This window comes from Bos mutus, chromosome 19 (genome assembly GCF_027580195.1).
Source record: "Bos mutus isolate GX-2022 chromosome 19, NWIPB_WYAK_1.1, whole genome shotgun sequence".
Lineage (NCBI taxonomy): Eukaryota > Metazoa > Chordata > Mammalia > Artiodactyla > Bovidae > Bos > Bos mutus.
In genome coordinates, this window is record NC_091635.1 from 42,269,834 (window position 1) to 42,294,624 (window position 24,791).

At 50.9% G+C, this 24,791-nt stretch overlaps 3 protein-coding genes across 6 annotated transcripts; 1 reads left to right on the forward strand and 2 right to left on the reverse strand.

Annotated features, from left to right (window-relative positions):
• Nucleotides 1–622: 622 nt before the first annotated feature.
• Nucleotides 623–5,471, reverse strand: TMEM199 (transmembrane protein 199). The gene is made up of 6 exons (XM_005907245.3): nt 5,231–5,471; nt 3,522–3,595; nt 3,115–3,204; nt 2,575–2,617; nt 2,250–2,362; nt 623–1,951 (listed from the first exon to the last, which is right to left on the reverse strand). The coding sequence occupies exons 1-6, from the start codon at nt 5,430–5,432 to the stop codon at nt 1,856–1,858; spliced, it is 618 nt and encodes a 205-aa protein (XP_005907307.1). The 5' UTR covers nt 5,433–5,471; the 3' UTR covers nt 623–1,855.
• Nucleotides 5,472–5,550: 79 nt separating this feature from the next.
• On the forward strand, nt 5,551–13,396 carry POLDIP2 (DNA polymerase delta interacting protein 2). Its single transcript, XM_070390375.1, has 11 exons — nt 5,551–5,793; nt 7,124–7,205; nt 8,050–8,147; nt 8,808–8,904; nt 9,074–9,149; nt 9,382–9,489; nt 9,918–10,054; nt 10,859–10,885; nt 11,094–11,219; nt 12,133–12,212; nt 12,946–13,396. The coding sequence occupies exons 1-11, from the start codon at nt 5,633–5,635 to the stop codon at nt 13,058–13,060; spliced, it is 1,107 nt and encodes a 368-aa protein (XP_070246476.1). The 5' UTR covers nt 5,551–5,632; the 3' UTR covers nt 13,061–13,396.
• Nucleotides 13,397–14,400: 1,004 nt separating this feature from the next.
• On the reverse strand, nt 14,401–24,643 carry TNFAIP1 (TNF alpha induced protein 1). Of its 4 annotated transcripts, XM_070390376.1 has the most exons (9): nt 24,484–24,630; nt 23,782–24,066; nt 23,345–23,517; nt 21,010–21,327; nt 20,296–20,465; nt 19,581–19,670; nt 19,446–19,498; nt 18,477–18,672; nt 14,401–17,036 (listed from the first exon to the last, which is right to left on the reverse strand). In XM_070390376.1, exons 4-9 carry the CDS (start codon nt 21,212–21,214, stop codon nt 16,800–16,802), a joined length of 951 nt encoding a protein of 316 aa, XP_070246477.1. In that variant the 5' UTR covers nt 21,215–21,327; nt 23,345–23,517; nt 23,782–24,066; nt 24,484–24,630; the 3' UTR covers nt 14,401–16,799. The 4 variants fall into 4 exon arrangements, with proteins under 4 accessions (XP_070246477.1, XP_070246479.1, XP_005907306.1 ...); XM_070390378.1 differs by lacking the exon at nt 23,345–23,517; XM_005907244.3 differs by lacking the exons at nt 23,345–23,517; nt 23,782–24,066 and having other exon boundaries at nt 24,484–24,643.
• Nucleotides 24,644–24,791: the final 148 nt, after the last annotated feature.

Genomic DNA, 24,791 nt, shown 5'->3' on the forward strand with positions numbered 1-24,791 from the left:
TGACTTGGCTTTGCTCATTAGGAGCAAAGAGTGATTCAGTGTAGCTTTTTAACTCAAACAGTCAGGGATGCTAAAAACACTGTAAAATGCCACCTGTATTTTTTCTCAAGTTGGTATTTCTTCCAGTCAACAACAGAAATCCTGATTTCTCAACAAAATGATCTGTGGTATAACAGAAGGGCCTACACCCTCCTTCTCACTCAAGCAGAATATTTTCTTTAGAGGCTGACTTGCTGTAATTCAAGAAACCGGCAATACTGTAGAGGAAACGTCTATTGAGTCGATGAGTGTATAATTTCTAAGAACAGAAGAGGGTCCTGGGAAAAAAAAAGACCTTAGGAGCTCATACACTGAACAAACAGAAAGAAAGAGTCTACCATTAGGAGCAGACCTGAATTAAGTCTCACCAACTATGGAAACTTTTGGACTTCTCTGTTGTCATAAGATTTGAAATAAGAACACCCTGGAGGGAATTCCCTGGCGGTTCAGTGGTTAGGATGCTACACGTCCACTGTAGGGAGCTCGGATTCAATCCCTGGTCAGGGAACTAAGACCCTGCATGCTGTGTGGCATGGCCAAAGTTATAAAAACAAACAAACAAACAAACAATAGAATATGCTGGATTTGATAAATATTTATTGGATAAATAATAATGCTACTGTAATTTCTAAAAGTCTTATACAGATTCCATCAACACACCACTAATCTAAGTTCTTAAAAGTGTAACATTACAGAGACTTCAAGATAACTCAGGAGTCTTTGGCTCCTTTTAACAGAAAAAGGACTGCTGAGGATCATTTGACCTCTCTCAGCCTCAGTTTTGTCTTCTGGAAAAGGGACCTAAAACCGCTTCCTTTTCTAACCTCTGGAATGGTTTTGAAGACCAAAAGCAATCATGTAAAACAATTTTACATACTATTTTTTGCACTTACCCAGATATGTTTAAGAATCCGCATAAAATAACCTGTAACAGGCTTATGTATAACAATATGTACACATACCATATATTTTTGTTATGTGTATACTCATATAAATTACACATACAGTTCAATCTAGAAACAGTCACCAGTCTACGAAGAATCTCTCCCTTCATTAGCTGAGACAATTCACAGTAGGCATACTCTCCTTACAAATACAAACAAGTACAAGGGATTTTGCAATTAAAAGCAGACATACTGCTTTGCTATCTGAACTGTTTTCATTTTTGGAAGCAGAGCAAAGGGTGACCAGAAGGTGGGAAGTTGAAGGAGGGCTGATGAATACTGAAGACAGGCAGAAACATAGGAAATCTGAACAAGGCCAGCAGAAGGAAGAAGATGAAGGCAGAAACTAAGATTCCAAAGTTGCCTTGTGTACAATTGCACCATCGTGTACCAACTGGCTTTCTCTTATTTGATGTCCTCTGATCAGTTCCTCTTCCAGCACAAACTGAAGAAAGCGAATCCCTCTGTTTTACTGGAGTCTTCTGATATAAATCACAGGTCTGCATCAAGATGTGTGGAGCAAGGACAACCACTGACTTGTGCACCTGGGCAAGTTCAAGGCAGCATGGTCTATTTCTGGAAAGGCCTGGATTCTCTTTTATTCCAGTGGGGGAAAAACCCAGCCCCAGCAATGCCCAGAATGGACAGTAGAAGGCAGATGGGCACTGGCTTCGGGAAAATGTACGGACAGACCAGTTCTTTCCTGTTGTTGTCTGAGTCTCCTCTATGGCCCCCTCCGTTAACCGACAGGATGGGACTGTCCCACAGGAAGAGCACGTGGCCTTGGCTTGGCTGAGTACAAATCACTGACTGAGAATCAGCAATTGGCAGCTGAGACCCTGGAGTCTCCGGACTTCGATGAGGAAGCACAGTTACAGTTCTCCCAATTCGCCTTCCATCGCCCGCACCATGACGTATAGCTCGGCCAGACCCACCACAGAGGCCACGATCAAGGCAGCCAGTACTCGCTGGGAAGGGAGAGAATCAGGCTTATGGGATGCAGACCAGCTTCCAGCTCTGGAGCCTCTAGCACCTAACAAGTATGGAGAGGACCTCAACCCAGCCCATAAGTTGGGGGGAAGGGAAGAAAACTGGATCCTGATTCTCTTGAGGTTATTATCTACCTCCATGACTGTTGGACAGATCAAATGCTCCCTTTGTTTATCACATAAATACATAACCTGTTCAAGGCATTTTTGCATACCTCCTCCCTATCCCACCAACACTCCCAACTGAGGCACCCTGCCCTGCCCAGAACCTACTCACCGAGGTCATTTCTGTGAAGATATACTGGCTTCCAAGGTAAGTGCAGACGAAGGCAGCCGCCACCGTGACAATGAAGTTGAAGATGGTGATGACCAGAGCCTTCACTGACCTCACTTTGGGGAGGAGCCCGGGCAAGAAACTTTTAGGTCAGCATCCTCCATGAGGCCCTTTTATCTCACAGTTGCCTCCCCCATCAGCCAGGCTTCCCTCAAACAGCAAGCCTGAATAGCTCAGGCTTAAATCCTGAGCAATGGAGTGAGAAGGAGGACCACGGGTGACCCATCCCAGTGAGAGGCTTTCGCAGCCTGATTTCCTAGTACCTCACCTTGCTTTCCCAGGTCACTGAGAGTTCCACCATGCCTTGGATCCTTGGAAAAAGAAAAAGCAAAGGATTTCAGAATGGAAGCAGCCCAGAGAGTATTCATTTGTCAGTCTGGGCTCAGCCCTCTTTATACCCAACACACTAGTTCTGTCTTCTTCCTGGATTTTGTCTAGGACCAGTTGGAGTCTACTCTGGATCAAGCATTTCAGAGAAGAGACGTATATTTCCAGTACCCGTGTATCCCTCTCCTCCTCTGGGCCAGGTGCATGCCAGAGAAAAGTAGGGTGCTCTGTCAAAAGAATGGCTCCCGGCTCATCTCCACCTCTACAACCTTTAAAAATCAGTCACCATCTGAGCCGACAGTCTCAGTAAATAGGATGGGAACTGTATTTGGCTTGTACGCAGCACAGAGCTTTTACAGTCCCTTAATATTAATAGTATACAAACCAGGTTTCCACACTTTCTTTCATCTGTGTGTCTTCCCAGTGCAGGGCCCTGCTTTCAGGGGCTACAGGGTCCACATATTGAAGAGTGGGCTCTTACCTGACAGGTGACATTGCGGGTGATCCGCTTATATTCCTCATTGGCCAGCTGTATCTTAATCTTTTCCAGACGAGCAACTAGCTCTGGGTTCTGAGGCAGAAAAATCAAAGAAGAAGAATGGTATTTCCAGCTTGCTAGAAAACACGTCACAGTCACTGGTTTCAGGGGGCAAAGTACTGCTAAGAAGACCCAGGCACCAGTCCTGCCTCCAGTGCTTTGGAAACTTTTTTTGGGGGGTATCAGTTTTTCAAGCTGTCAGACTGGGAGGACAATATCTGGTTTCCTCCACCCCAGCTCTCAAGGATTCAAAGAACAAATTTTGAGCGCAAAGATTCATAAATTTGGAAGTAAAATGAATAAACCCAACTGAGTCAACATCCATTCTCACAAATATATCCCTTACGTACCCGAGGAGGCTTCACAACCTCTGGAAGATAGATTTCACTGCCTTCTAGGAGCTCATGAAGGTACAGTTTGGAACCTGAGGAAAAATGCATAGAGGTGAGGTTGAAGGATCCGAGAAGGATCTAGCCCAATTCTTAAACCTGCACCCTCTGCATTGAAAGCACAGCATCTTAACCACCGGACTGCCAAAGAAGTCCCCAGCCCGCCAATTCTTTCTACCAAAATAAAACATGGCTACTCTTATATCAGTTCATCTCCAGGTTCATTTTCAACTGGAAAGAAACATAGATAATCCCATATACTAGTGCTACATGGTGACTTTAATTGTTGGCTCTCAATTACCCAACCAATGTCACAGCTCGTAGGTCATTTATATTTGCCTTTAAGTTAGGTCATTTCTGTGGCCACAAAAGAACTTGCCCTAAATAGGTTTAAGGCCTAGTGATGGTGAATACTTAGAGGACACTGTGCTAGATGCCCTCTAAGGTCCTTTTTAGTTCTAATAATTGAATAATCTACCCCTCACACTTGTGGGCAGGCTGTTAATTCTGGCAAAAGACCTTACATGCCAGTTTGCCATACTGGACCCCTTTACATATAAGGGAACAGAGGCTCAAGGAAGAGAAATGACTCCTCCATGAAGAGTCAGTAGCAGAATTAGGACTACAATTCAAATGTCACTCCCAGTCCAGATATTTCAACAGAACTTCCCATCATTCTATATCCAAAAACAAAAACCAACCAACTCTATCAGATGTGACCACTCTTGCTTTTAAGATGGAAAGAAATCTAGATTCACACACAGGGTGAGCCCACTATGTTGCCTTTTTTTTTTTTTTTAATGTGGCTCAAAAGGAAGAAACTGAACCTGTGCTGTGCTTTTGAGTTAGAATTTGTATTTCCTCAAGGGTCACGTGGGCCTGGATGTAAAGATGAGACTCAAGAGAACAGAAACTGCACAAGTAAATTTTGTCATCCATGAAAAATTCCCATGGAAATTATGAAGAGAGTGGGCTGGTTCCCCAGGGTTTGTGAGGTTACTCTTGGGTTGGCCAGATTATCATTCCATGGGTGAAAGAGAGTGACGGATTCGAAACCCAGTCCCCCTAAAACTGAAATTTCCTTACTGACCTTACAATTCATCTCTCTATCCAAAACTTTATTCCTTTTCCTGTCCCCTCTAACTTCTATGCTGTGTTAACAGAATACTAATGAACCAGAGTCAGATGACTCAAACTGCTATTGTTGATAACATCTTTAATGTAGTGTTATAAATATCATCATTAACCTGAAAACTCTGGTTGCTTCTCCAGGGCAAAGTGAGCTAACAGACACCGGAGCCAAGGACCACGTGACCTGAGAATCGTAAATCAGAGACATTCTGACTCCTGAAACCACAGTTAGGAAAAGTCACACGACTATTATTCCTAGCCTCTTTGTTCTTCTCCTTTAAACGAAAGTTCCTTAACTCAAATTCCAAGCTAGAGTGGATTTGAGCCTTGTTTCCCATTCCCTTGCTTGGCACCCTGCATTAAATACTGTACTTTCCTTCACCATAACCCTGCCTCAGTATATTGGCTTTGCTGGGAGTCATGAAAGAAGCCGCGAGTTTGGTTCAGCAACAGATACACCCCCTCGGGAAAAAACACCTCAGGAGGGCCTAAACTCTGGGGAAAAAAGAGGCGACTCTGAACCGGAGACTGGGGCTCACCCCTTTCTCTCAAGTACTGATGCAGATCCCGGATCAGGCGGAAAGAAACCAGGCGAGCCGGGCGATTGCCGCCCTTGTGCTTCTTTCCTAGCGCGGCCTCAAGCTCTGCCCGCAGCTTCCCGGGCAGTTGCTCTGGCTCCAGCTCCCCACCAGGACCCAGAGCGCGTACAAATCGCTCGCCAGCTAACAAGCTAGACGCCATTACTAGCCGACTTTACGGTCAGGTGACCCAGAACCGAGACTTCCGTCCGCCTGCGCCGGAAGAAGCGCGAAGCTCGCGGGGCGGGGCAGAGAGCCAAAGGGGCGGGGCAACGGCGCGGGGCAGTGTGGGGCGGGGGCGGAACGCCGCCCGGCCGCGGGTCGGGTGGTGTGTCAGCAGCCCAGCGGGAGCTCGGGCGAGACATGGCGGGCTGTGTGGCCCGGCGGGCCCTGACCGTGGGCAGTCGTTGGTGGTCCCGGTCGCTGACTGGGACCCGGGGGCCGAGGCCGCTCTGTGCGGCGGGTGAAGTTGGGGCCTTCCCACCCGTGGCGACCACGACGACGCGGAGGCACCTCTCGTCCCGGTGAGGGACGGAGCGCGGGGGTCGGGCCCGGAGCCTAGGGAGCGTGTCCCCGGCCAGAGGGCCCAGCGGCAGAGGGTGATAGGAGTTCGACCCAGGGGAGAGTTCCGGCCGAGAGCCGACCTGCGCTGCCTGGGACGCGTGCCAGGAGCGAGGAAGGGAGCGCGGCCCAGAGTCCTGGATTGTGCCGGACTGGCTCCGAGGGGGAACTAATAACCCTCTCGGAGCAAAGCCTGCTTCCTCGAATGCGGGCATCCGAGCGCCACTGTTAGTGGGAAGTCCTTCAATTAAGTGCTAGGGCTTTTGATTTGAACCCTCAGCCCATGACTGCGGGTCAAGGCCTCTCTCAGAAAGATGCTGGAAATGGGAAACAGGACCCGAGTCTGCGCCCTGCGTGGGTCCCAGGCTTCAGTGTGACCTTGAGGGCACATACTCTCTTTATGTGACTTGAGGAAGGGGGTTTGAAGCCACAGGGATGGTGTGAACAATGTGCCTAGGGATGAGACCAGAGAGATCAAATTGGGGCAGGTGAACCAAGTGGAAGGAGACATGGAGTTCACCTCTCCACAACAGTAAGAAAGCGGTGCTTTGAAGGGCCCCCAGAAAAAGCAGTCGGGTCCAGAAGTCACTGTGACAGCTGACCTTTTAGTGGCTGAGATGAGACACGGACATGGGGGAGAGATGATAGCTATTTGCAATTTAAGACTCCTCTGAAAATTGATGTAAATCTGAACAAAAACTAGATAGAATAACATTGGTGCAATGCCAGGATGAGGACTGCAGTTTAGAGGTGGAAATGAACATGGCATGATGACACAAAAGAAGTTTTCTTTTGAGCACCCCTTACACGCTAGGCTCTGAGAGGGAGCACAGGCTAATCAGACACAAGCATTGCTCCCGGGGAACTTACAGTCTCTAATGGAGATAAGACAGTGACACAAATAACTGAAATGCAAGGTGGGAAAGGCAGTCACTGCTGTGGGAGGTCAGGAGGATGGGTCAGGGAAGAAATGGAGGCAAGGGATACGATGAAGCAGGGTCTGAGGGCGTGATACGAGGAATGCTAAGATCAAGAGAGAAGTGATCTGGGAGCTGTCAGATCTCATGGAAACCAAGCGGGCATCTGCAGCTGGTCCTCAGAGGAGGAGCAGCAGAATCTCTGTGGAGGGGTAGCTTGGCAGGACCCTTCCCTGCTTCAGCTGGCCCCACTGCCGCGACCCTTCTCCGCTGTCATGGCCCCGGCCCCCCCAGTATCCTAGCAGCTTTTTCTGATGGATTAGTACCCTTCACTTCTTAGCTTTTCAGTTGCTTGTTCCTTTTCCTTCCTAATCAGAAACCGACCAGAGGGCAAAGTTTTGGAGACAGTTGGTGTGTTCGAGGTGCCAAAACAGAATGGAAAATACGAGACTGGACAGGTGAGTGCTGGGCGGCATCATCTTTGGTTTTCAGGGTGTGCTCTGCTTCTGAAAGGGTGAAATTTGGTCACAGGCCTGAACATTATGATTTTCTGCCTTGGTGTTTGGTGCCAGACCAGAATCAAAAGTTTTGTTGTTGTTGTTGTTTTAACATGTTTTTTTGTCCCTGTTTTCCTGGATTTGAATGCACTTCATGTGTCATCGGGTTTTGTTTCCAAGTTAGTGTAGACAGAGATGGTTTGAACTATATTGAGGAGAAAGTCCTATTGCTAAAGAGTCATCTAACATAGTGGTTGGTGGGAAGCCAGTGGAGGGCCTGCTTTTTGATGCTTTGTTCTAGTTGAATTGAGTGCAGTGAATTAAGCTCTGGGTTGAGGCTCTTTTTCTGAGTCAGTTTTATGCCAGATCTACTGAGATAGATTTAGACCCCTTGTAGATAAGGAGAACTTTTTGTTTATTCAGCTTTTTCCCCCTGTATGCCTCCAATAGAATGGGCTTTATGCATTGGTATAAAATCAGAAAGCAGTTCCTTCATGGAGTTGACAGTCTAAGAAAAGAATTACAGCATGCACATGGTTCACGGCTGTACACCGGCTAAGTGGAAGGGAGGGAAGGGAAGGCTTCCTCGAGGCCTCGGCTATGGCCTGACGGCTGAGTAGAAGTCAGCCAGGTGAAGGGACAGTAAGCGTGCGCCACAGTTGGTCTGGGTGGATCTCAGAGTCCAAGGGAAAGAACAGCAAGACCTTGTGCTGGAGTTGCCACCACCCGTGCCACTTAGTGGTCTGGGCCCCACCTGGATGTACCTGCTCGGCTGCAGACTCACTGAACCTTTCTTTTCTCCCAGCTTTTCCTTCACAGTGTTTTTGGCTACCGAGGTGTCGTCCTGTTTCCCTGGCAGGCCAGACTCTATGACCGGGATGTGGCGTCTGCAGCCCCAGAAAAGTAAGTTTCCCTCTCACTATGCCTCGCAGTATCCTCTGGAGGAGGCCCAACCCATGGCAGACATACGTAATTGGAGTCCCAGCGGTCAAGACAGCCTCCTTCTGGGCCTTAGGAACAGTCCCCAAACACTCCCTTGACACTGATGCCCATGGAGACAAAAGTGCTGAGTCTTAAGCCAAAGGGTCCCTTCAGACCTCCCCAGGATGCTCACCCCAGGCATTCTTAGTTTGCATTATAAGTACCCCAGAGGGCATTTGGGGAACTAGGCTTCTTGATTTCTTGATGTTCAGTTAGAATCTTTCTCCTAGAGTACATTAAAAAAAGAAAGGCTCCATTAAGTGATCGCAGAGAGCCCCTGGGATGTGAGAAGAGTGGGGTGCTCTGGGCTCCAGGGACTGAAGCAGCAGTTTGATTTTCTCAGCTTGGCCCCTTTTTTAAAGAGGCATCCAGAGAGGAAGATAAACGATGACTCTTCACCACACCCTATTGCTTGCTCCTGCCTGGGGAGCGTTGGCCAGGGCGTGCTGAGCATCGGCTCAGCTTCTGCTAAGCCCCTTCGGTTCAGGCACTGGTTTGTTTAGGTGAGGGGTGGCAGGGAGCTGGGGCAGGCCCCGCTTCCGTTTCTCAGGTTGATCTTGGGCTTTTCCTCCTGCCCCGTAGAGCAGAGAACCCTGCCGGCCATGGCTCGAAGGAGGTGAAAGGCAAAACTCACACTTACTATCAGGTGCTGATTGATGCCCGAGACTGTCCACATATAGTAAGTAAGCAAGGTGGCTGCGCCTGGGGTTCCTTTCCATGGGGAAGGCCTGGACCCTGATGGGGACCAAGAGAAGGAGAGGGATCCAACAGTTCCATACTGCACTGGGCCCCAAGTCCTCAGGACTGGATAGTGACCAAGAAAACCTATGACTTGCTTCTTGCCTTAGTCTCAGAGATCTCAGACAGAAGCTGTGACTTTCTTGGCTAATCACGACGACAGCCGGGCCCTCTATGCCATTCCAGGTGAGTTATGAGCATCTGAGTGGTGCCCATCGGTGAGGGGTCTGGTGTGTCTCAGGAAGAGAATTCCAGTGCCTTTCTGCTGTCCTTAAATCTGCTTTGGAGGGCGTGTAGATGCTGAGAGCCTTGATGCCAGCTTCGTCCCACCCTGGGACAAGGCCCCAAAATTGAGTTTCTTTTCAGCCCCACTCTTCCCCGTTCCTCTGTGAGTTTTCTGTCTTTGTCTCTCTGCCAGGCCTGGATTATGTCAGCCACGAAGACATCCTCCCCTACACCTCCACTGATCAGGTTCCTATCCAGCATGAGCTCTTTGAAAGATTTCTCCTGTATGACCAGACGAAAGGTACCCTCTTTCATAAAGGGAAACTGTAATGGGAGGGCCCTTTCTTCAAAAACAGTGTCACAGAAGCAGTTTCAAAGCTCTGTTTCTACAACTTGATTTAACCTCCCTTTAGACCTGTTGGGTAGATGGCCTTTATCTCCTCCTCACAGATAGGGAAACAGGCTCAGGGATGATGAGAGCGACTCAAGGTTGCTAGGTAGTGGCAGAGTGAGATCTGAGAGCCAGGGCCCCTAACTCCCAGGCCACTTCTCTTCCCCTGACGTCATATTCCTCCTTGGGGCTTATTCTTGGTAGGCATCCCTGTGCCGCCTTCCAGCCTGTGCTGCTTTTGCTCATGTGTCTTCTATACCTTGGCCATCACTGGGAAGGATTTTATAAGAGAAGCAGTTGGCCACTGGCCTGGTCTAACCAGTCATTTCTTGCCCCAGCACCCCCTTTTGTGGCTCGGGAGACACTACGGGCCTGGCAGGAGAAGAATCACCCCTGGCTGGAGCTCTCTGATGTCCACCGGGAAACAACTGAGAATATCCGTGTCACCGTCATCCCCTTCTACATGGGCATGAGGGTAGGTGCCGAGCCTTGGTACCTTCCCTCAGGGCCGGGCCCCCGGGTTCTGTGTGGGGTCCCCAGTGTGACTGCTGGTGTGGGTCCCACATTTAAACCATGTGCCTGAGGTTCTGGTTTCCAGTGCTGCATGTATTGGCTGGGGTCAAGCACCCTCTTGGCAAGAGCTGACATCAAGACCTAGAGCAAGGAAACACTCAGATCCCAGGAAGGAGGCCTCCAGGTTGACTCTCTCTTCTCTTCTGGCTCAAAGGGAGCCATGATTATGAAGAACATACACATACTTGTTTAAATCACTGTAGGCTCCTCTTCCCACGTTTTATACATTTATTGAGCTGTTTCTTGCTTGGCCGTAACCTGGGTCTTAGGGTGACAAAAATGAAACACTGTACCTGCCTTCCAGGAGCTCACGGTAGTGGGGGAGGCCAGCCTACATCTTTCTAAGTCTTGTAATCCTGCTGAGATGTGGGAAGGCAGAGGAGGAAGACAGCAGCCTGGGCAGCAGTGGTGGGCAAAGGGGTGGAGGCTGATGGGGAGAGTGGTGAGAGGGAAGGGCCCTCTCTTCTGTTCTCATCCAGCTCTGTGATCTTGATAGGATGAAGAGGAAGGAGGCCAGGGAAGGGCCCAGGGAGTCTGCCTCCCTCTGGGCATGTTGGCCATAGTTAGCACGTCATCAAGATACTTATGGCTTTCTTCTGTCTTTGCATCCGTCCTGGAATACATCTGCTCCACTGGAGTGATGTTGGTTGGAATAGATGTTTTCTACCCTCGGGGACTGAAATTCTTTGTGTTTTGTTTTCCCCAGGAAGCCCAGAATTCCCACGTCTACTGGGTGAGTGTCTAATCTCGGGAGGAGGGGCGCCCAGGAGGCGTGCCTGTGGGGGCAGGTGGGAGGTGGGGGCTTCACCTCCGGGGCGGGAGATGAGACCCGTGCAGGGCAGGTGTTGGCCTTCGTTGCCCTTTTCTCTCGTAGAATTGCCAGGGGGCTAGCCCAGGTTCTGTTCCTTCTCAGACGTGAAGTCTCTCCCCTGCTCCCACAGTGGCGCTACTGCATCCGCCTGGAGAACCTCGACAGTGACGTGGTTCAGCTCCGGGAGCGACACTGGAGGATATTCAGTCTGTCCGGCACCTTGGAGACAGTGCGAGGCCGAGGGGTGGTGGGCAGGGTGAGCATCTTTGGGCTAACAGTCTTGGTTTCTGGTCGCACCCAGCAGGCCTGGGAGCTTAGTGCATGGTCTCCTCCTCTGTGGTTAGGGGCAGGGGGTCAGTGTGTGAAAGCACAGGACTGTTCAGAGTGAGAAACCTCACTGTGAGGGACTGTTATTTAACTGGCCCATGGTCCTTATAACTCGTAGCAGCAGGTCCTGGATTTGGAGCCAAGTAAGTGACGTTGGTGGCCACCCTTTTTAAAAATCTGAATTGGGAAGCCTTTGGGTGTGGTACACACCCTCCAGCACTCCCAGTTGTCCTTCCTCTGCCTCTTTACACACATACATCCTCTGCTGGCCCTTGAAGAGATCTGACTTTGCAATTCCTGCGCTACCCCACCCACTCTCCTGAGAAATAGTCAAGAGAAGGGGCCGCATTCAGTAAGCAGTTATACACATTAGCAGGGACTTGGGGAGGCAGCGTGGGATAGAAAGAACAGGGCTTTGGAGCTCATCTCTTTTCAGACGCCCACTGTGTTGTTTACTTGCTGCATAACTTTGGCCAGGTTATTTAACCAGAATCTCAGTTTTTTAGGATAACATCTATTACCTTATGATGACCAGGACTTAAGTTAGCAGATGTTTGCTGATCATAAGGCACTTAGTGAATAGACGCTGAAAGGGGTATTTGCAGAGATCTTGGGCTTGTCATCTTTGTCTGGAAACCTCAGATGTTTAGTCTGAGATTATCTTTCTCAGGGCCAGAGTAAAAGGCCCAGGTCAATGGCGGTGCTGTGAGAGGAGGTGCTGGCCGGCCGTTATGGTGGGAGGCATGAGAGGGCATCTGGTCCTGACTCGGTGATGGTCAGCATGTGGCCCTGGGGTACAGGGAGCTTGTCTGGTCTGACCTATTTTGCCTGAACCCTCACAGGAACCAGTGTTATCCAAGGAGCAGCCCGCCTTCCAGTACAGCAGCCACGTCTCCCTGCAGGCCTCCAGTGGGCACATGTGGTGAGTAAGTGGGTGTGGGGGCAGCTTAGGTCCACGACACTGCAGGTCAGAAAGTGAGAGCTCATAGCGTGCAGTTCACTCTGGACCCAGTGAAGTCCTGAGGTGGAGCTGTATCTGCCATTCATTGTTGTGTGAGTCTTGCCTGATTTATGACTTTGCCAGTTCTCCGTGATTTTGTGGAATTTGTGTGTGTGTGTGTGTGTGTGCGCTCAGTTGCTCAGTCATGTCTAATTGCAATTCCATGGACTATAGCCCGACAGGCTCCTCTGTCCATGGAGTTTTCCGGGCAAGAATACTGGAGATTTCTTTCTCCAGGGGATTTTCCTTAGTCAGGGATTGAACTGTGTCTGTTGCATCTCCTGCATTGGCAGGTGGATTCTTTACCACTGTGCCATCTGGGGAGGCCCCTGTGGGATGAGGACTTAGGTCAAAGCGGTCTGGTGACTTTTTGCTACAGAGCTGCCAATGAGTTGGTTTTTTCCCTTGGTGTTTAATTCTGTATCCTGAAAGCATAGTTGGGTGGCTTATCCAGGGTGCATCGAAGGGCTGAATTCAGGACAACTTCATTTCTTCTTTTCATGAAGGGCCAGGATGGGCTCTTGGGTCCCTGGACCAGTGTTATCCTGGCATGAGCCAGGCAGAAGAGCCCAGGCCTGCATTATTCTGCCTCAGTTGTGGTGCTGAGGGCACAGGGCTCTCCAGACCTCTAAACCAGTTTCTCTCTGACTCCCAGGGGCACTTTCCGCTTCGAGAGGCCTGATGGTTCCCACTTTGACGTCCGGATCCCTCCCTTCTCCCTGGAAAGCAATAAAGATGAGAAGACACCGCCCTCAGGCCTTCATTGGTAGGCCAGCAGAGGCCCTGAGCACCCAGGCTCCGCCCCGAACAACAGCCCACATCCCATGAGAGTTGCTGCAGAACTCTGTCACGGCCACAGTGGGTCTCTTAATCGTTTGTGCCATTTGACTTCGGCGTTCTTACTTTGGCGGGTGGAGTATGACTTCTCCAGAAGACCCACGTGGGCCTCCTCCAAGGCTGGCCTTCCCCGTATGCCCTGCCTACGCTGTGTTCCAGTAAACCTTTCCATCAGGAACTGTGTTCAGCGGCCATAGGTGTGGGGGTTCCCTAGCCTGTCACACAGTTGTTAGAATGCGAGGTGTGGGCAATAAACCAGTGCGCGCTTGGCCACCCTCGCCGTTTCTGCCCCCCGACGTCTCAGGCTCCCTTTCTGACCTGGCGGGGGCCCTTGGTTACTGTCCTTAACTGCCCTTCAGGAAGCTGCCCCTTCAGCTAGGGTGTCTGTCTCCATCGTGGGGCAGGGGTTTGCCTGATGTCTCCCAGGTCACTCAGCCAGTGAAGTGGGGGATGGGCTGGACTCTGTTTTCTTTACCCTCTGCCAAGTGCAGAGCTGGAGGGCGGCAGCAAGGTCAAAGGAGTAAGGCAAGCCTGTTGGGTTTCCTGAGCAGTGGGCCTGCCAGCCACGGGCACGAGTCTGTCAGGCCTCCAGTTCAGAAATGCAGAAACTCAGCCAGGGAGCGTTAGGTATGGACAGTGACTAAGCCAAGCTACTTTCTGAGCTTCTTGAAGATCTCCAAGAGCCAGAGATAAAAATGTGCTGCATTTTTGCCCTGATTCTTAGGATTCTTGCTTGCTCCCTGACTACCATTTTCTTAATATTAAATTTCAGTTCCAGCCCTTTATAGTGTTGTCTTTAATCCTCCACCTTAGCTCAGCTGGCAAAGAATCCGCCTGCAATGCAGGAGACCCCGGTACGATTCCTGGGTCGGGAAGATCTGCTGGAGAAGGGATAGGCTACCCACTCCAGTATTCTTGGGCCTCCCTGGTGGCTCAGCTGGTAAAGAATCCACCTGCTATATGGGAGACCTGGGTTCGATCCCTGGGTTGGGAAGATCCCCTGTAGAAGGGAAAGGCTACCCACTCCAGTATTCTGGCCTGGAGAATTCCATGGACTGTATAGTCTGTGGGGTCGTAAAAAGTCAGACATGACTGACCAATTTTCACTAATCCTCCACCAGGGGGAGCCTGGGTTGCAGGGCAACTGAGTGCAATGGGGCATAGGCCCCAGTGAGAGTGTAAGGTCAGGTGGTAAACAGAAATACATGAATTATGGCCACACAGCAGTGAGTGACCAAGCTCTACTCCCTGTAAGCACGGCTCTGAGGCACCGCAGTGTAACACAGGTTTATTAGAAATTAGTGTTTGTTTCCATCACCTATGCCGAGCAACAGGGAATTGTAGTTACATGATAAAGAAGTTCTTTCATGCCAGGACCTGTGCCATCCTTCAGCAGACCCTGGTCAGGTAATAGATCAGAACCTAATGCTGGCCCGTGTGGTTAACAGCAGGCTTCCAGTTTTCTTAGAAACTGACAAGGTTTAACCTTGATCCACACTTTTTGTGTACATTCCCCAGGGCTGCTCAGAATTGAAAAATTTACACAGCCAAGAGCATTTTCTGAATGGGGCTGGGAAACTCAAAATTCCCCAAACCCTTACAACACAGTCTGACTTTAAAAGCTAAGATTACTTCAGTGAGTTCAATGTTAGTATTTTAAAACCAAAGAGAGATTTTTAACTGGAAGAGATAAGTGCCCAGAGTCCCAGACTGTTGTGCTGTCTCAGGAAGAAAAGACTGCTCACCACTGAGACAGCTGAGGATCTCAAAGTCCCAGCAGTGAAGAGAGGCCCAGGGACTGGGGAGGTTAAGGGACAAGCATTAAAATACCTCAGTGGGGAGCTGGGACTTTGAGTATTAACGGGCTTTGGGAAGGCAGCTGAGGAAACAGACTGGTGGCCTCAAGCAGAAGCATTCCAGTCACTGTGGGAAACCCAGAGTTGGAATCTGGCCAAAGAAATGGATTTGTCTTCATCTTATTACTCCAGTGAAGGCTTGAAGAACCGTTCATAGCTGACCATCAAGGTGCCTCACCTGAAAGTCTATACGTTCAAGAGTACGACTAGCGTAAAACGCCTGATTAGAGTCACCTTTCTCCTGCCCTAGCACAGGTCTTCGTGTCTACTAATCCTGGCCTGGCATTTGCCCATAGGCTCAACTGTAAGCAGCCACTTGGCTATGGTCAGAGTAGTCAAGAGACATGAACTTGATCAGCTATGTCCTTTCCTGACTGAGTGGGTACTGCTGAGTGCAGTGCTGGTTTGTTAGGTTGGCTGAACAGCTCCTTCCTGGTGGCATTCCTTTAGAAAAGAATTCAGATAAGCAGCTGCCCGCGGGCCAAGCCAAACAGAAGGGAATGAAAACCGAAGCCCTGAAGAGGAGCTTGGAACTTGCACCCTTACCCAAGGGTGCGGCATCTCTAGAGCCAAATTTACCCAACAAGAAAGAAATGAAGAACCTTTTCAAGGCTTTTAGGCTACACACATTCTCCTGTGTTCAGGGACTCACCACTGGGCAGAACCACCATCCCCAAAACCAACAACATGGATGGGGGCGGGGGAATGGATGGCCAAGCATAACCACCTCAGTGGGGCCCCCGGGAATGCAGGGCTCTGTGTTTGCTGTCCTCGGATGATGGGCAGGTGGGTGTGGGGCCCATGGGCTCCAGCCTGCCTGCTGCAGCTCCTGCCCCCTGCCACCACAACGGCCCTCTGAGCTTACAGTAAGTGAGGACAGCTTGCTTCAGAGCCAAGGGCGAGAGAATCAAAGAGAAGTCATGTAAGACCCTAAAAGTCAGTGCATATGTGACTCTGAAGATGTGGGGGTAAACGATCCTTTCTTCTAGGGGTGTTATTAGGACCACAGGTCCTAACTTACACAAACTCACCCCATCAGTGCTCTTTGGGTTGGCTGCTTGGCCACTGTGGCAAAGCTAGAGCTGGTCAGTTTTTTTATTGCTTCTTTCCCCTCCCTCAGATTGACTCTACAGGGAAAAGGGGATTCGATCAGAAGATGACGTGGGTCAGGGCAGATTACAAATCTCCTGAATAAAAGTACAAAGTGCTTAAAGAAACAGATCCCAAAGGTAGCAAAAGGGCCAAGGGTTCTGCTTTACCACGGATCTTGGAACCCTGGAGGGGTAGCAGAAATACCCAGTCCCCTCATTATTCAACTAAAACTAAAAACTAGTCATTTCCTAGATTATTTGTTAAAAACGTAACTCATCAAGCCTGTGCTTAGGAAAAAAGGAGCCCCACCTCCTGTAAGAAACTGGGCCTCCACAGCACCAGAAGCCACCTTCCTCAGAGAGAGACCCGTTCCCCGTGGGCCTCCCCTGAGGCCTAAAGTAGCCTTCAGCAGAGCAAAGGTGTGCTCAGCCAAGGGAGGAGGGGAATGCTCCCAATGGGAGGTGGACAGGTCAGTCCATTCAGCCCAGGGCCAGAAAGGGAGAGGCTGAGCAAAGGGGCCAGTCCTCCTGAAGTGCTGAGGGAGCCAGGCAGAGAAATTCGAGCCCTCCGCTGCTCAGGCCCTCTGACCTCCTGGGCAGGTCCTGTTGTGCCTCTGGGTGCTGGGGCAGAGACCCAGCCAGCAGTAGAGTGGGGTGGCCGAGGGGGCGGGGCTCCACAAGAGGGGCAATGGGGCGTCCCGTGCCCTGACTCCAGGAGGGTCTCATTAATCACGATGGGAGGACTGGTGGCCGAGCTGCCGGTCATCGTAAGTGCTGTAGCGCTTGACGTGGATGCGGCGGACACGGTCCCGCAGTTCCAAGGTTTCCTCATCTTCACTGGGGGAAGCCTGGCTGCGGTTCCGGCTTGTGGCCTCCAAGAGGGAGTTGTCAGGGACTCGGGGGGTCTCATAGAGTAAGACGTTGAGTGTCTCCTCATAGATTCGGGCCTCTGGGAATTCCACCTGGGACGAGAGAACAGCATGAGGTTTCATCCCAAAGAGGGCACAGCATGTCAGGGCCGTTGGCCCTGCTAACTCCATGAGGCCTCCAGAAGTCTCTCAAGAGACATGACTTTCTGTCTTGCGAGGGCGGGTGGAGGTGTCCTCTGAAGGAGGCATGAGGAGATGTATTCTATGGACATAAAGATGCAGAAGACTAGTACCCTGCCCCACCCAATCCCAGACCAGTGGACTAGTATGTGGAGAGGTCAGGGCCTTGGCTCTGTGGTCAGGCCTAGGTACAAACAGCTCCCCCACTTACTAGCTGTGGGGTCTCAGGCTTAACTTTGTGGTGCCTGAGTTTCCAAATGTTAACACTGACCTAAGAGACTGTTGTGAATGTTATATGAAGATTGTAAAGTGTTGAGCAGAGAGCCGGGCACACACAAAACAAAAAAGCCTTCTTGCTTTGAGCCCTTCACATGCACACAGCTCTCCCCCGAGACAAGCCGCCCTTCCACCCTGGCAGTCTGTCGTCTCCTGAACACACTGGGGCAGCTGTTCTCTGGGGAGGCACCATCTGCTGGCAGCCTGGGGAGAGTTAGCTGGGTTTGTTGTGCATGTGCGCTCAGTCATGTCCGACTCTTTGCGACCCCGTGGACACACCCCACCAGGCTCCTGTGTCCATGGGATTCTCTAGGCAAGAATATTGGAGTGGGTTGCCATTTCCTCCTCTAGGGGATCTTCCCAACCCAGGGATCGGACTTGCATCTCTTGTGTCTCCTGCATTGCCACTGGCGCCATCTGGGAAGCCCCAAGATCCTTTATATATATATTTATTTATATATATATATATATATAATATATGTGTATATACATAGAATATATGTATATATATATAGAATATATATATGTGGGTATATATATAGAATTAAATTTCTAACAGCCCTAGTCTCCGTTTTACAGATTATAAAAATTGAATTTGTCATCTCCTATCAAATCCCTTACTCGTGCCTGGCAGTATGTTGTCACTGCAGAGACAAGCTGACTGACCAGGAACGCCCAACCAGCAAGGGCTGGAGGACTGAACAGCTATTTCTCCTGCCCTGCACTGCTTCTCCTCAGAACTGTCTCATTTTCATAACAGTTCTGTTAAATTCATACTTCCATTCTCAGATCTTCAAATGAGGAAACTGAGGCCCAGATGGTCTAAATGTCTTATCCAAAATCAGAAAACTGACTTTGGGACCAGGATTCAGATCTGAATTGGGCCAACTCCAATTACCCCCGCTGGTCAACAGCCCTGCCTCTCAGCTGACCAGAGCAGAGTTCTGTGCATTCCCTGAACTCCCTGCATTGGCTTTTGTCCTTGAGCAATACCGCTGCGGTGAGTGTGGGAAACAGCAGGATGTGCGCCCGGTGGTGAAAGGTGCAGCCGCACACAGGCAGGCAGAAGCCCTGTACCTTGGTCTGCTTCTTCTCGGTGGCGTACACAATGGAGGTGCAGCACACCTCTGCCAGCTTCCGACCCTGCCCGTAGAAGGACCAGCAGCAGATCTCATCACCGATGACGTCCTTGATGAAGAGCACGCGACCGTTGAAGCGCAGGGAGAGCTTGTCGAACAGCTCGATGTTTTTCAGCAGGTGGTCATCGGAGTTGCTGAAAAACCGGTGAGAGCCCACCGGCCTGGGAGTGAGGGCCCAGCACAAGGGTGGTGCAGGCTGGGCCCTCCCCAGCCCTCCCCTCCCCTGTCGTGCTCACAAAATGAGGGAAAGTCAGGACGCCAGAGGGACGGTGAAAAAGGGTCACGGGGTCCCCTGTGAATCTGGGGGCCTCTGAGGGGAAGGAGGTGAATTGGACTTAAGTTACAACAGAGAGAGCTGAGGGAGGGCCTCCTCTCAGCAGGCCCAAAAAGAAGGAGGCTGACTGCCATCTCAACAGGTCTTCCTGTTAAGACGGCAGTCAGCTTCCTTCCCTTGCTGCAGGGGTGACCCTGGCAATATGTCTGCCCCGGGGAATCACTGAGGGCCTGCAGCCTCAGCTGTACCTAGCTATGGCCTGTTGAGAGGACACTGCAGGACGAAGAGGCCACTGGCCCGGATGCAAAGAACAAAGGCTGCCTCAAGAGGAGTTCCAGCCGCCTGGCCTCCCACCCCTGTAAGAGAATGCGGGGAAAACCCCTGGCCCACTGCCTGATGTGACGCATGTTGAGTTACACGTTCATGTTCAGTCTTGTCTCCATCCCGGCCAGGGCCCCGCATTGAGTTCCAGATGCCTTGGCTCTGATTCCCCTTCTGCTCTGTTCTCCCGAGACCCAGACTCATGCCAACTGTGCCAGGCATGCAGGTGGCTTCCCTTGAGTCTGCTGCCCAGTTTGTCCACTCAGCCCTTGCCTGGGCACCATCCCCCACCCTCGCCAGGGTGCCCCCTACCTGGTGTAGGAATACTTGTTGTTGCTCCTGTTGTACAGCAGCTTCACAACGGGCTGTGAGGGGAGAGAGCGTGAGGGCCAGGGACCTGGCACCCCCAGCCTGCCGCCCCTGGCCACCCTTTGGAGGTCCTAGTACCTTGGTGGAGGATTCGATGAGCCTCTCCTCTTCCTTCAGGGAGGTGATGATGGGGATGTTGCACACAGGCTGGTAGGAGTCCTTCTTGTCCTGGGTGACACACAACAAACAAGCCTTTTTTTTCCAGATCTTCTGTTTGCCAGGCTTTTCCCAGGAGCTGTCAGAGCCCCTCTGCCATGGCCACCCCCTGCTTGTTGAGGCATCAGATAGAGACAGGAGGCTCTGGCAGGAGAAACTGCCAACTGGCAAGCAGATCCCCATTTCCAGAAACCTAAACTCCAGATACCTAGGCATATAAACTAGAAGCAGGGTCCTGTCACTCCGCCTGAGTCCATCACCTTATAAACTGACTGGCTGCCAGCTTGCTGGGGCTTCCCTTGTGGCTCAGCTGGTAAAGAATCCGCCTGCAATGTGGGAGACCTGGGTTTGATCCTTGAGTTGGAAGATCCCCTGGAGAAGGGAAAAGCTACCCACTCCAGTATTCTGACCTGGAGAATTCCATGGACTGTATAGTCCATGGGGTCGCAAAGTAAGACACGACTGCGCGACTTTCACTCACTTTGCCAGCTTGCTTGGCCTGGGCAACACGGTGTGTCTAACTAGTTTTGGAATCATTTCATATGTGCCATGTGGCCTTCCAGGAACTGCACCCTACGTCCCTGAAGGAGGGAGCCAACCCCAACCTCATCAGCCCGCCCTGCCTCTGCCTCCGCACCTGCAGGGCAGACTGGCACATGTTCACCAGACCCTGAATGAGGTAATATTTCGCTTCAGCCATCAGTTCCTTGATCTCTTGCCGGTTTTGAGGGAGGACGATCGTGTCATCTCGGAGGTAATTCAGGATGGTGCCAAAGTGCTTTCCGCATCGGTCTATGAGGATCCAGCCTAGGGATTCAGACAGGCCCCTGAGGGTTACTGTTTGTCTCCAGGTACCTCAGGGCAGACAGCAGGCAAAAACCACCTGACGAGCCTGGTGGCAGGTGATAAGGAGCACAGAGCCCATGGCACAGGGTAATAGGAGGAACCTCCGGCTCTGACGTCCATGGCTGCTCTCCACCCCACTCCCTGAAACCAAGAAGACACAGCCCCTCCAGGCCCACCTCCTGGCAACACTCCCACCCAGCCCTGCCTGCTTTCTGCCCACTGCTCAGGCACTCTGGTGATGGTTCTTATGAGACTCTAGTCCTGTGTGAACTTTTTAAAAAGTACAGCTCTTCTCCCTGAAAAATATGTACACACACAACATTCCATGTACAGTTTCAGAGAATTCTGAAGCTGCATAAGAACTCCAGGTGAAGGAGTCCTGTACTACATGAAGAAGAAAAGTGAATCTAGATTCCAGATCTGCCAGGCTTAGGCCATGCTCTGAAGTCACTTCCTCCTCCCACCCCCCCACCCCAACCCCGCCCAACAGGCCCCCGCGCCTCACCTTCTTTGTCGGTCAGCACCTCCATGCGCCCACTGAACATGGCCTTGAGCATGGTGTCGTGCCGGGTTAGTGCCCGCACAGTGGTGTAGTACAGGGAACCGCCCACATTGAGCTGGACGTATTTGTTGCCCAGGCCTCCTCCCTTGAAGCCTCCGAGCTTGGGCTTGGCCCCCGAGGCTGGGCACAGACAGGTATCCCCCGACATCTCCCGCTGCAAGTAGATCACCACACGGCAGGAGGTTGGCTTGGAAGGCTCCGCCGTGGTGGAAGGGTCACGAGTGAGTGGCCAGTGGAGGCCAGAGCCTCATACTCTCAGCGCTGTGAGCAGGACATGGGAGAGAAGACAAGAGTCAGTGGAGGAGAGCCCGCAGCTGGGAGGGGACAGGAAGACAAACACTGACCATCCAGTCATTCTCTCCTTCTGAGCCCAAGACTCCCTGACAGAAGCTGAGCCTTAGGCAACGACAAAAAAGACATTCCTGCTGTTCTTCATGGTACCAGTTACCAGGTCTGGGAGCAGAGTTTCCCAGAACCCAGTGCTGGTCACCTCATCAGTGTCCCTGAGACTCCTCCCAGCTCTGGGTAACAAAGAGGTCAAGCAAACTCTTGCAGCTAATTAGAGATAGCTCCAGGAACAGACTAGGCAGAGCAGAAGACCTCACCCTGGGGATCCACCAGTTAGACTCCAGTTGTTTCCCTCTCGAGGTTCCCAGGATCCAAGATTTCCAGCCAAACCTGGGAATCCAGCCAGCCTAGGAGTTTCCCAGGAGTCCTAGGGACAGGATGCACTTCCTTTCTAATGACTCCAGGCTCGGGGCAGCCTGCACCAGTGCTTCCTTTGAGCACCACCCAGAGTCTGGCTTCAGGAAGGCAAGTAACAGCAACTTCAGGAGAACACAGATTGAGCCAGGCTGGAGGGAGCTGGCCAGTGTTCCTGGCAGAGGTTATCCTGGTTCCCGCTGAGGTTTCCTGACCTTCCTTTTTTTTGGCATCAGCCCTGCCCTGAGTTCCTGAAATTGTCACCATTTTTCAGGCTAGAACAACTACAGGATGGCTATTTTTGCTTCTTTTTTCCTGAGAGGGGACCCAGCCCTATCTCCTCCTTTCTTCCCGCCCAACACGAATGGGGAAAAAGAACCAAATAATCAGTCTAAGAACAATTAAGTGATTTGAAAACTGAAACACTGACAGGAGTTTACAGGACAGAGAAGCAAGGAGAGCAGAGGAAGGCGAAGCCAGACCACCCTTTGTGATCTAGGTTCTACATGAAGAATTGGTAGAATTCATTCACCAAGAGAAAACAAAAAGCCAACATTCTTTGCTTGTTTACTCTGTTCCAGGTACTACCCAAGGCATATATATCATCAGCTCATTTAACTCATTTGTCAATAAAACAATATTGAGTGCCTACCAAGTTAAGCAGGAGGAAGAGATGAAATGATACTGTCCTTGACTTCAGGAATTCAAAGAAACGTGAATATTCTTGTTCATTAACAAGAATAAAAATAATAAGAGTATTTATCGTGTCCCTGCTTTGTGCCAGGTGCTGGGGATACAGATGAGAACAAGAGAGTCAGTCCCGTGAAGCTAACCTCATAGTGGGAAGACACATACAACAAGAAAATGAAAAAAGAAGGCAATTTAAGAAGCGAAAAAGGTACTTAGTAAAGCGAGTGACTAGGAAGACGGACTCATGTAGATGGGGAGCCAGGGTAAGGCTCTTTGGGAAGGTGACACTCCAGCTAAGCTCTTAAAAGCACTCCAGACAGATGGAAGCGTAGGTGCAGAGTTCCTCGGTCAGACGCAAGCTTTAGAAGCAGAAATAAGGCCAAGGTGGCTGGTGCAAAGAAAGAAGGGGGAAGACGGCTGGATGCGAAGTCAGGGAAGGCAGGGACGGATCACACTGAAGAGTGGATTTTATATTAATTGCAATGAAGATCGACTGTAGGGTTTAGAGCAGGGAAGCAATATGACCTAAGATCACCCTGACTACTGTGTAGAGAGTGGACTCTGAATGCAAGAGAGCAAGTGTGAAGACCAGAAGTCTAAGCAAGAGATGATGGAAGGCTTGGACTACAGTGCTGGTAATGGGAGTCAGAAAAAAAAGTGAAATGACCTCACTTCATCATCATAGCATGCTGAAGTTTACCTCATTATCTCTTCTAAGTGTAACCCAGAAGAAGTGCACTGGTTTTCCCACACTTACTACTCCACTCTCCAAGCAGTGCTTAACACAATGCCGCACATTTGTAAGTATTCGTCAATCTGTTAGACTGAAATTGTTCCCGAAAAGATTTAAGTAGGTCCCCAGTGGCGCCAGTGGTAAAGAACCTACCTGCAAACACAGGAAATGCAGGTTTGATCCCTGGATCGGGATCATCCCCTGGAGAAGGAAATGGCAACCTGCTCCAGTATTCTTGTCCCAGGAAATCCCATGGACAGAGGAGTCTGGGGGGCTACAGCCCATGCGGTTGCAAAGCGTTGGACATGACTGAGTGACTGACCAACCTGGGAAGAATGTCCAAGGAAGGGCCAGGACAGGTGCTGTATGAAATGCTGAACTCCTTTGGTGGTTTGTACAGTATGGATGAGATGAGCGCCCCGCCCCAGCAGACTGCCCAATCAGTAAGTAATCTTGAATGGTATGAGATTACTTTACCAAACTCTGCCCACCCGGAAGGAATAAATCCACCCCTTAACAGGTTTTAACAAGTTCTCTATGCATTTTGTGTCTAGCCCCAATTTCCCCAAGATCAAAGAAAAGGAGCTCACCAAAGGTTAGGCGGCTGCCAACAAAGGAAGACAAATCCAAACTAATCTATTCTTTTCCAACAAAGCAATTGCTTTGAGCCCCTGGACGACGTCGGCTGAGATTTCAGTTGCTCAGATTCTGCCCAGGCCAATAGGTTCCAGGAATCCTGTGGCAGGTGACGCCCCAGAAGGTAATTCCAGTGAAAATGAAGTTTCCACTGAAAGCTCTTCCTTCCGGACTTTGTGTGTGGGTATTTGGGGGTGCTCGGGCCTATCTGTGTCACACTAGGCAAAGCGAATGGGAACCTAAGCGGAATAACGGGCAAACAATCACGGCGGTGTTAGAAGATGGGGTCCTAAGGAAAGAAGGTCCCAGAAATTCGTCACACCAGGGATGGCGAGGGGAGGAGCCGATCTTGGTCAGAGAGGGCGGATCTAGCAGAAAATCCAAGGTGTAATCCTACTGCTACATCCAAAAGGCGTGGGGAAATTAAAACAGACCCAACCTCTCCATGACAGTGTAGAGTCTTTCCCAACTCGTACCCCTTCTCACTATTGAGAAACAGAAACCGGTTCTGACACCCATTCCCAGGGGAGGATTTGAGCTCTCCACCCCTCTTTCGCCGTCCCACGCCTTTTCCCCAAGACCGCGTGGGGCTCTGTTTGCTCAGCCCAGGACCCAACCATCCCTTCCCCTAGGGCATGGACCGGCTCGGCTCTCACCCTTCCCGGTGGCGCCTCTCCCCTCAGCCGGATTGCAAGTCGACACTGTGCCGCCCCCGAACTGTGGCCCCTAGAGCTCCAGCAATCCCGGGCCGAAACTCACATCCTCCACCCGAGGACTCCGCCCCAAGCCGGCCGGAGCCTGAGACTAGAAGGCGGGGCAGACCCAGCACCCAATCAGGGCGGAGGGAGGGGCCCCTGAGTATTTTGCGCTGAGAGCATAGCTACTTCCGGTAGCCTTTCCGGCGCAAAGGCTCTGGGGCTCTTAGGCAGTTATCCTTCCTCTCAGGCCTCTGTTTCCCAGCAGG

What these genes read in the sequence shown, in the direction of transcription:
- TNFAIP1 (XM_005907244.3), bottom strand. Translation starts at nt 21,214, where the DNA reads ATGTCGGGGGATACCTGTCTGTGCCCAGCCTCGGGGGCCAAGCCCAAG. An exon ending in TGTGCCAGTCTGCCCTGCAG is followed by an intron (nt 19,671 to 20,295) that starts GTGCGGAGGCAG and finishes TGTGTCACCCAG; the next exon opens with GACAAGAAGGACTCCTACCA. An exon ending in CCGAGAAGAAGCAGACCAAG is followed by an intron (nt 17,037 to 18,476) that starts GTACAGGGCTTC and finishes CTCTCGTCCCAG; the next exon opens with GTGGAATTCCCAGAGGCCCG.
- POLDIP2 (XM_070390375.1), top strand. Translation starts at nt 5,633, where the DNA reads ATGGCGGGCTGTGTGGCCCGGCGGGCCCTGACCGTGGGCAGTCGTTGG. An exon ending in GCGTCTGCAGCCCCAGAAAA is followed by an intron (nt 8,148 to 8,807) that starts GTAAGTTTCCCT and finishes CCTGCCCCGTAG; the next exon opens with AGCAGAGAACCCTGCCGGCC. An exon ending in CCTTCTACATGGGCATGAGG is followed by an intron (nt 10,055 to 10,858) that starts GTAGGTGCCGAG and finishes TGTTTTCCCCAG; the next exon opens with GAAGCCCAGAATTCCCACGT.
- TMEM199 (XM_005907245.3), bottom strand. Translation starts at nt 5,432, where the DNA reads ATGGCGTCTAGCTTGTTAGCTGGCGAGCGATTTGTACGCGCTCTGGGT. An exon ending in CCCGCAATGTCACCTGTCAG is followed by an intron (nt 2,618 to 3,114) that starts GTAAGAGCCCAC and finishes TCTTTTTCCAAG; the next exon opens with GATCCAAGGCATGGTGGAAC. An exon ending in TCTTCACAGAAATGACCTCG is followed by an intron (nt 1,952 to 2,249) that starts GTGAGTAGGTTC and finishes CTCCCTTCCCAG; the next exon opens with CGAGTACTGGCTGCCTTGAT.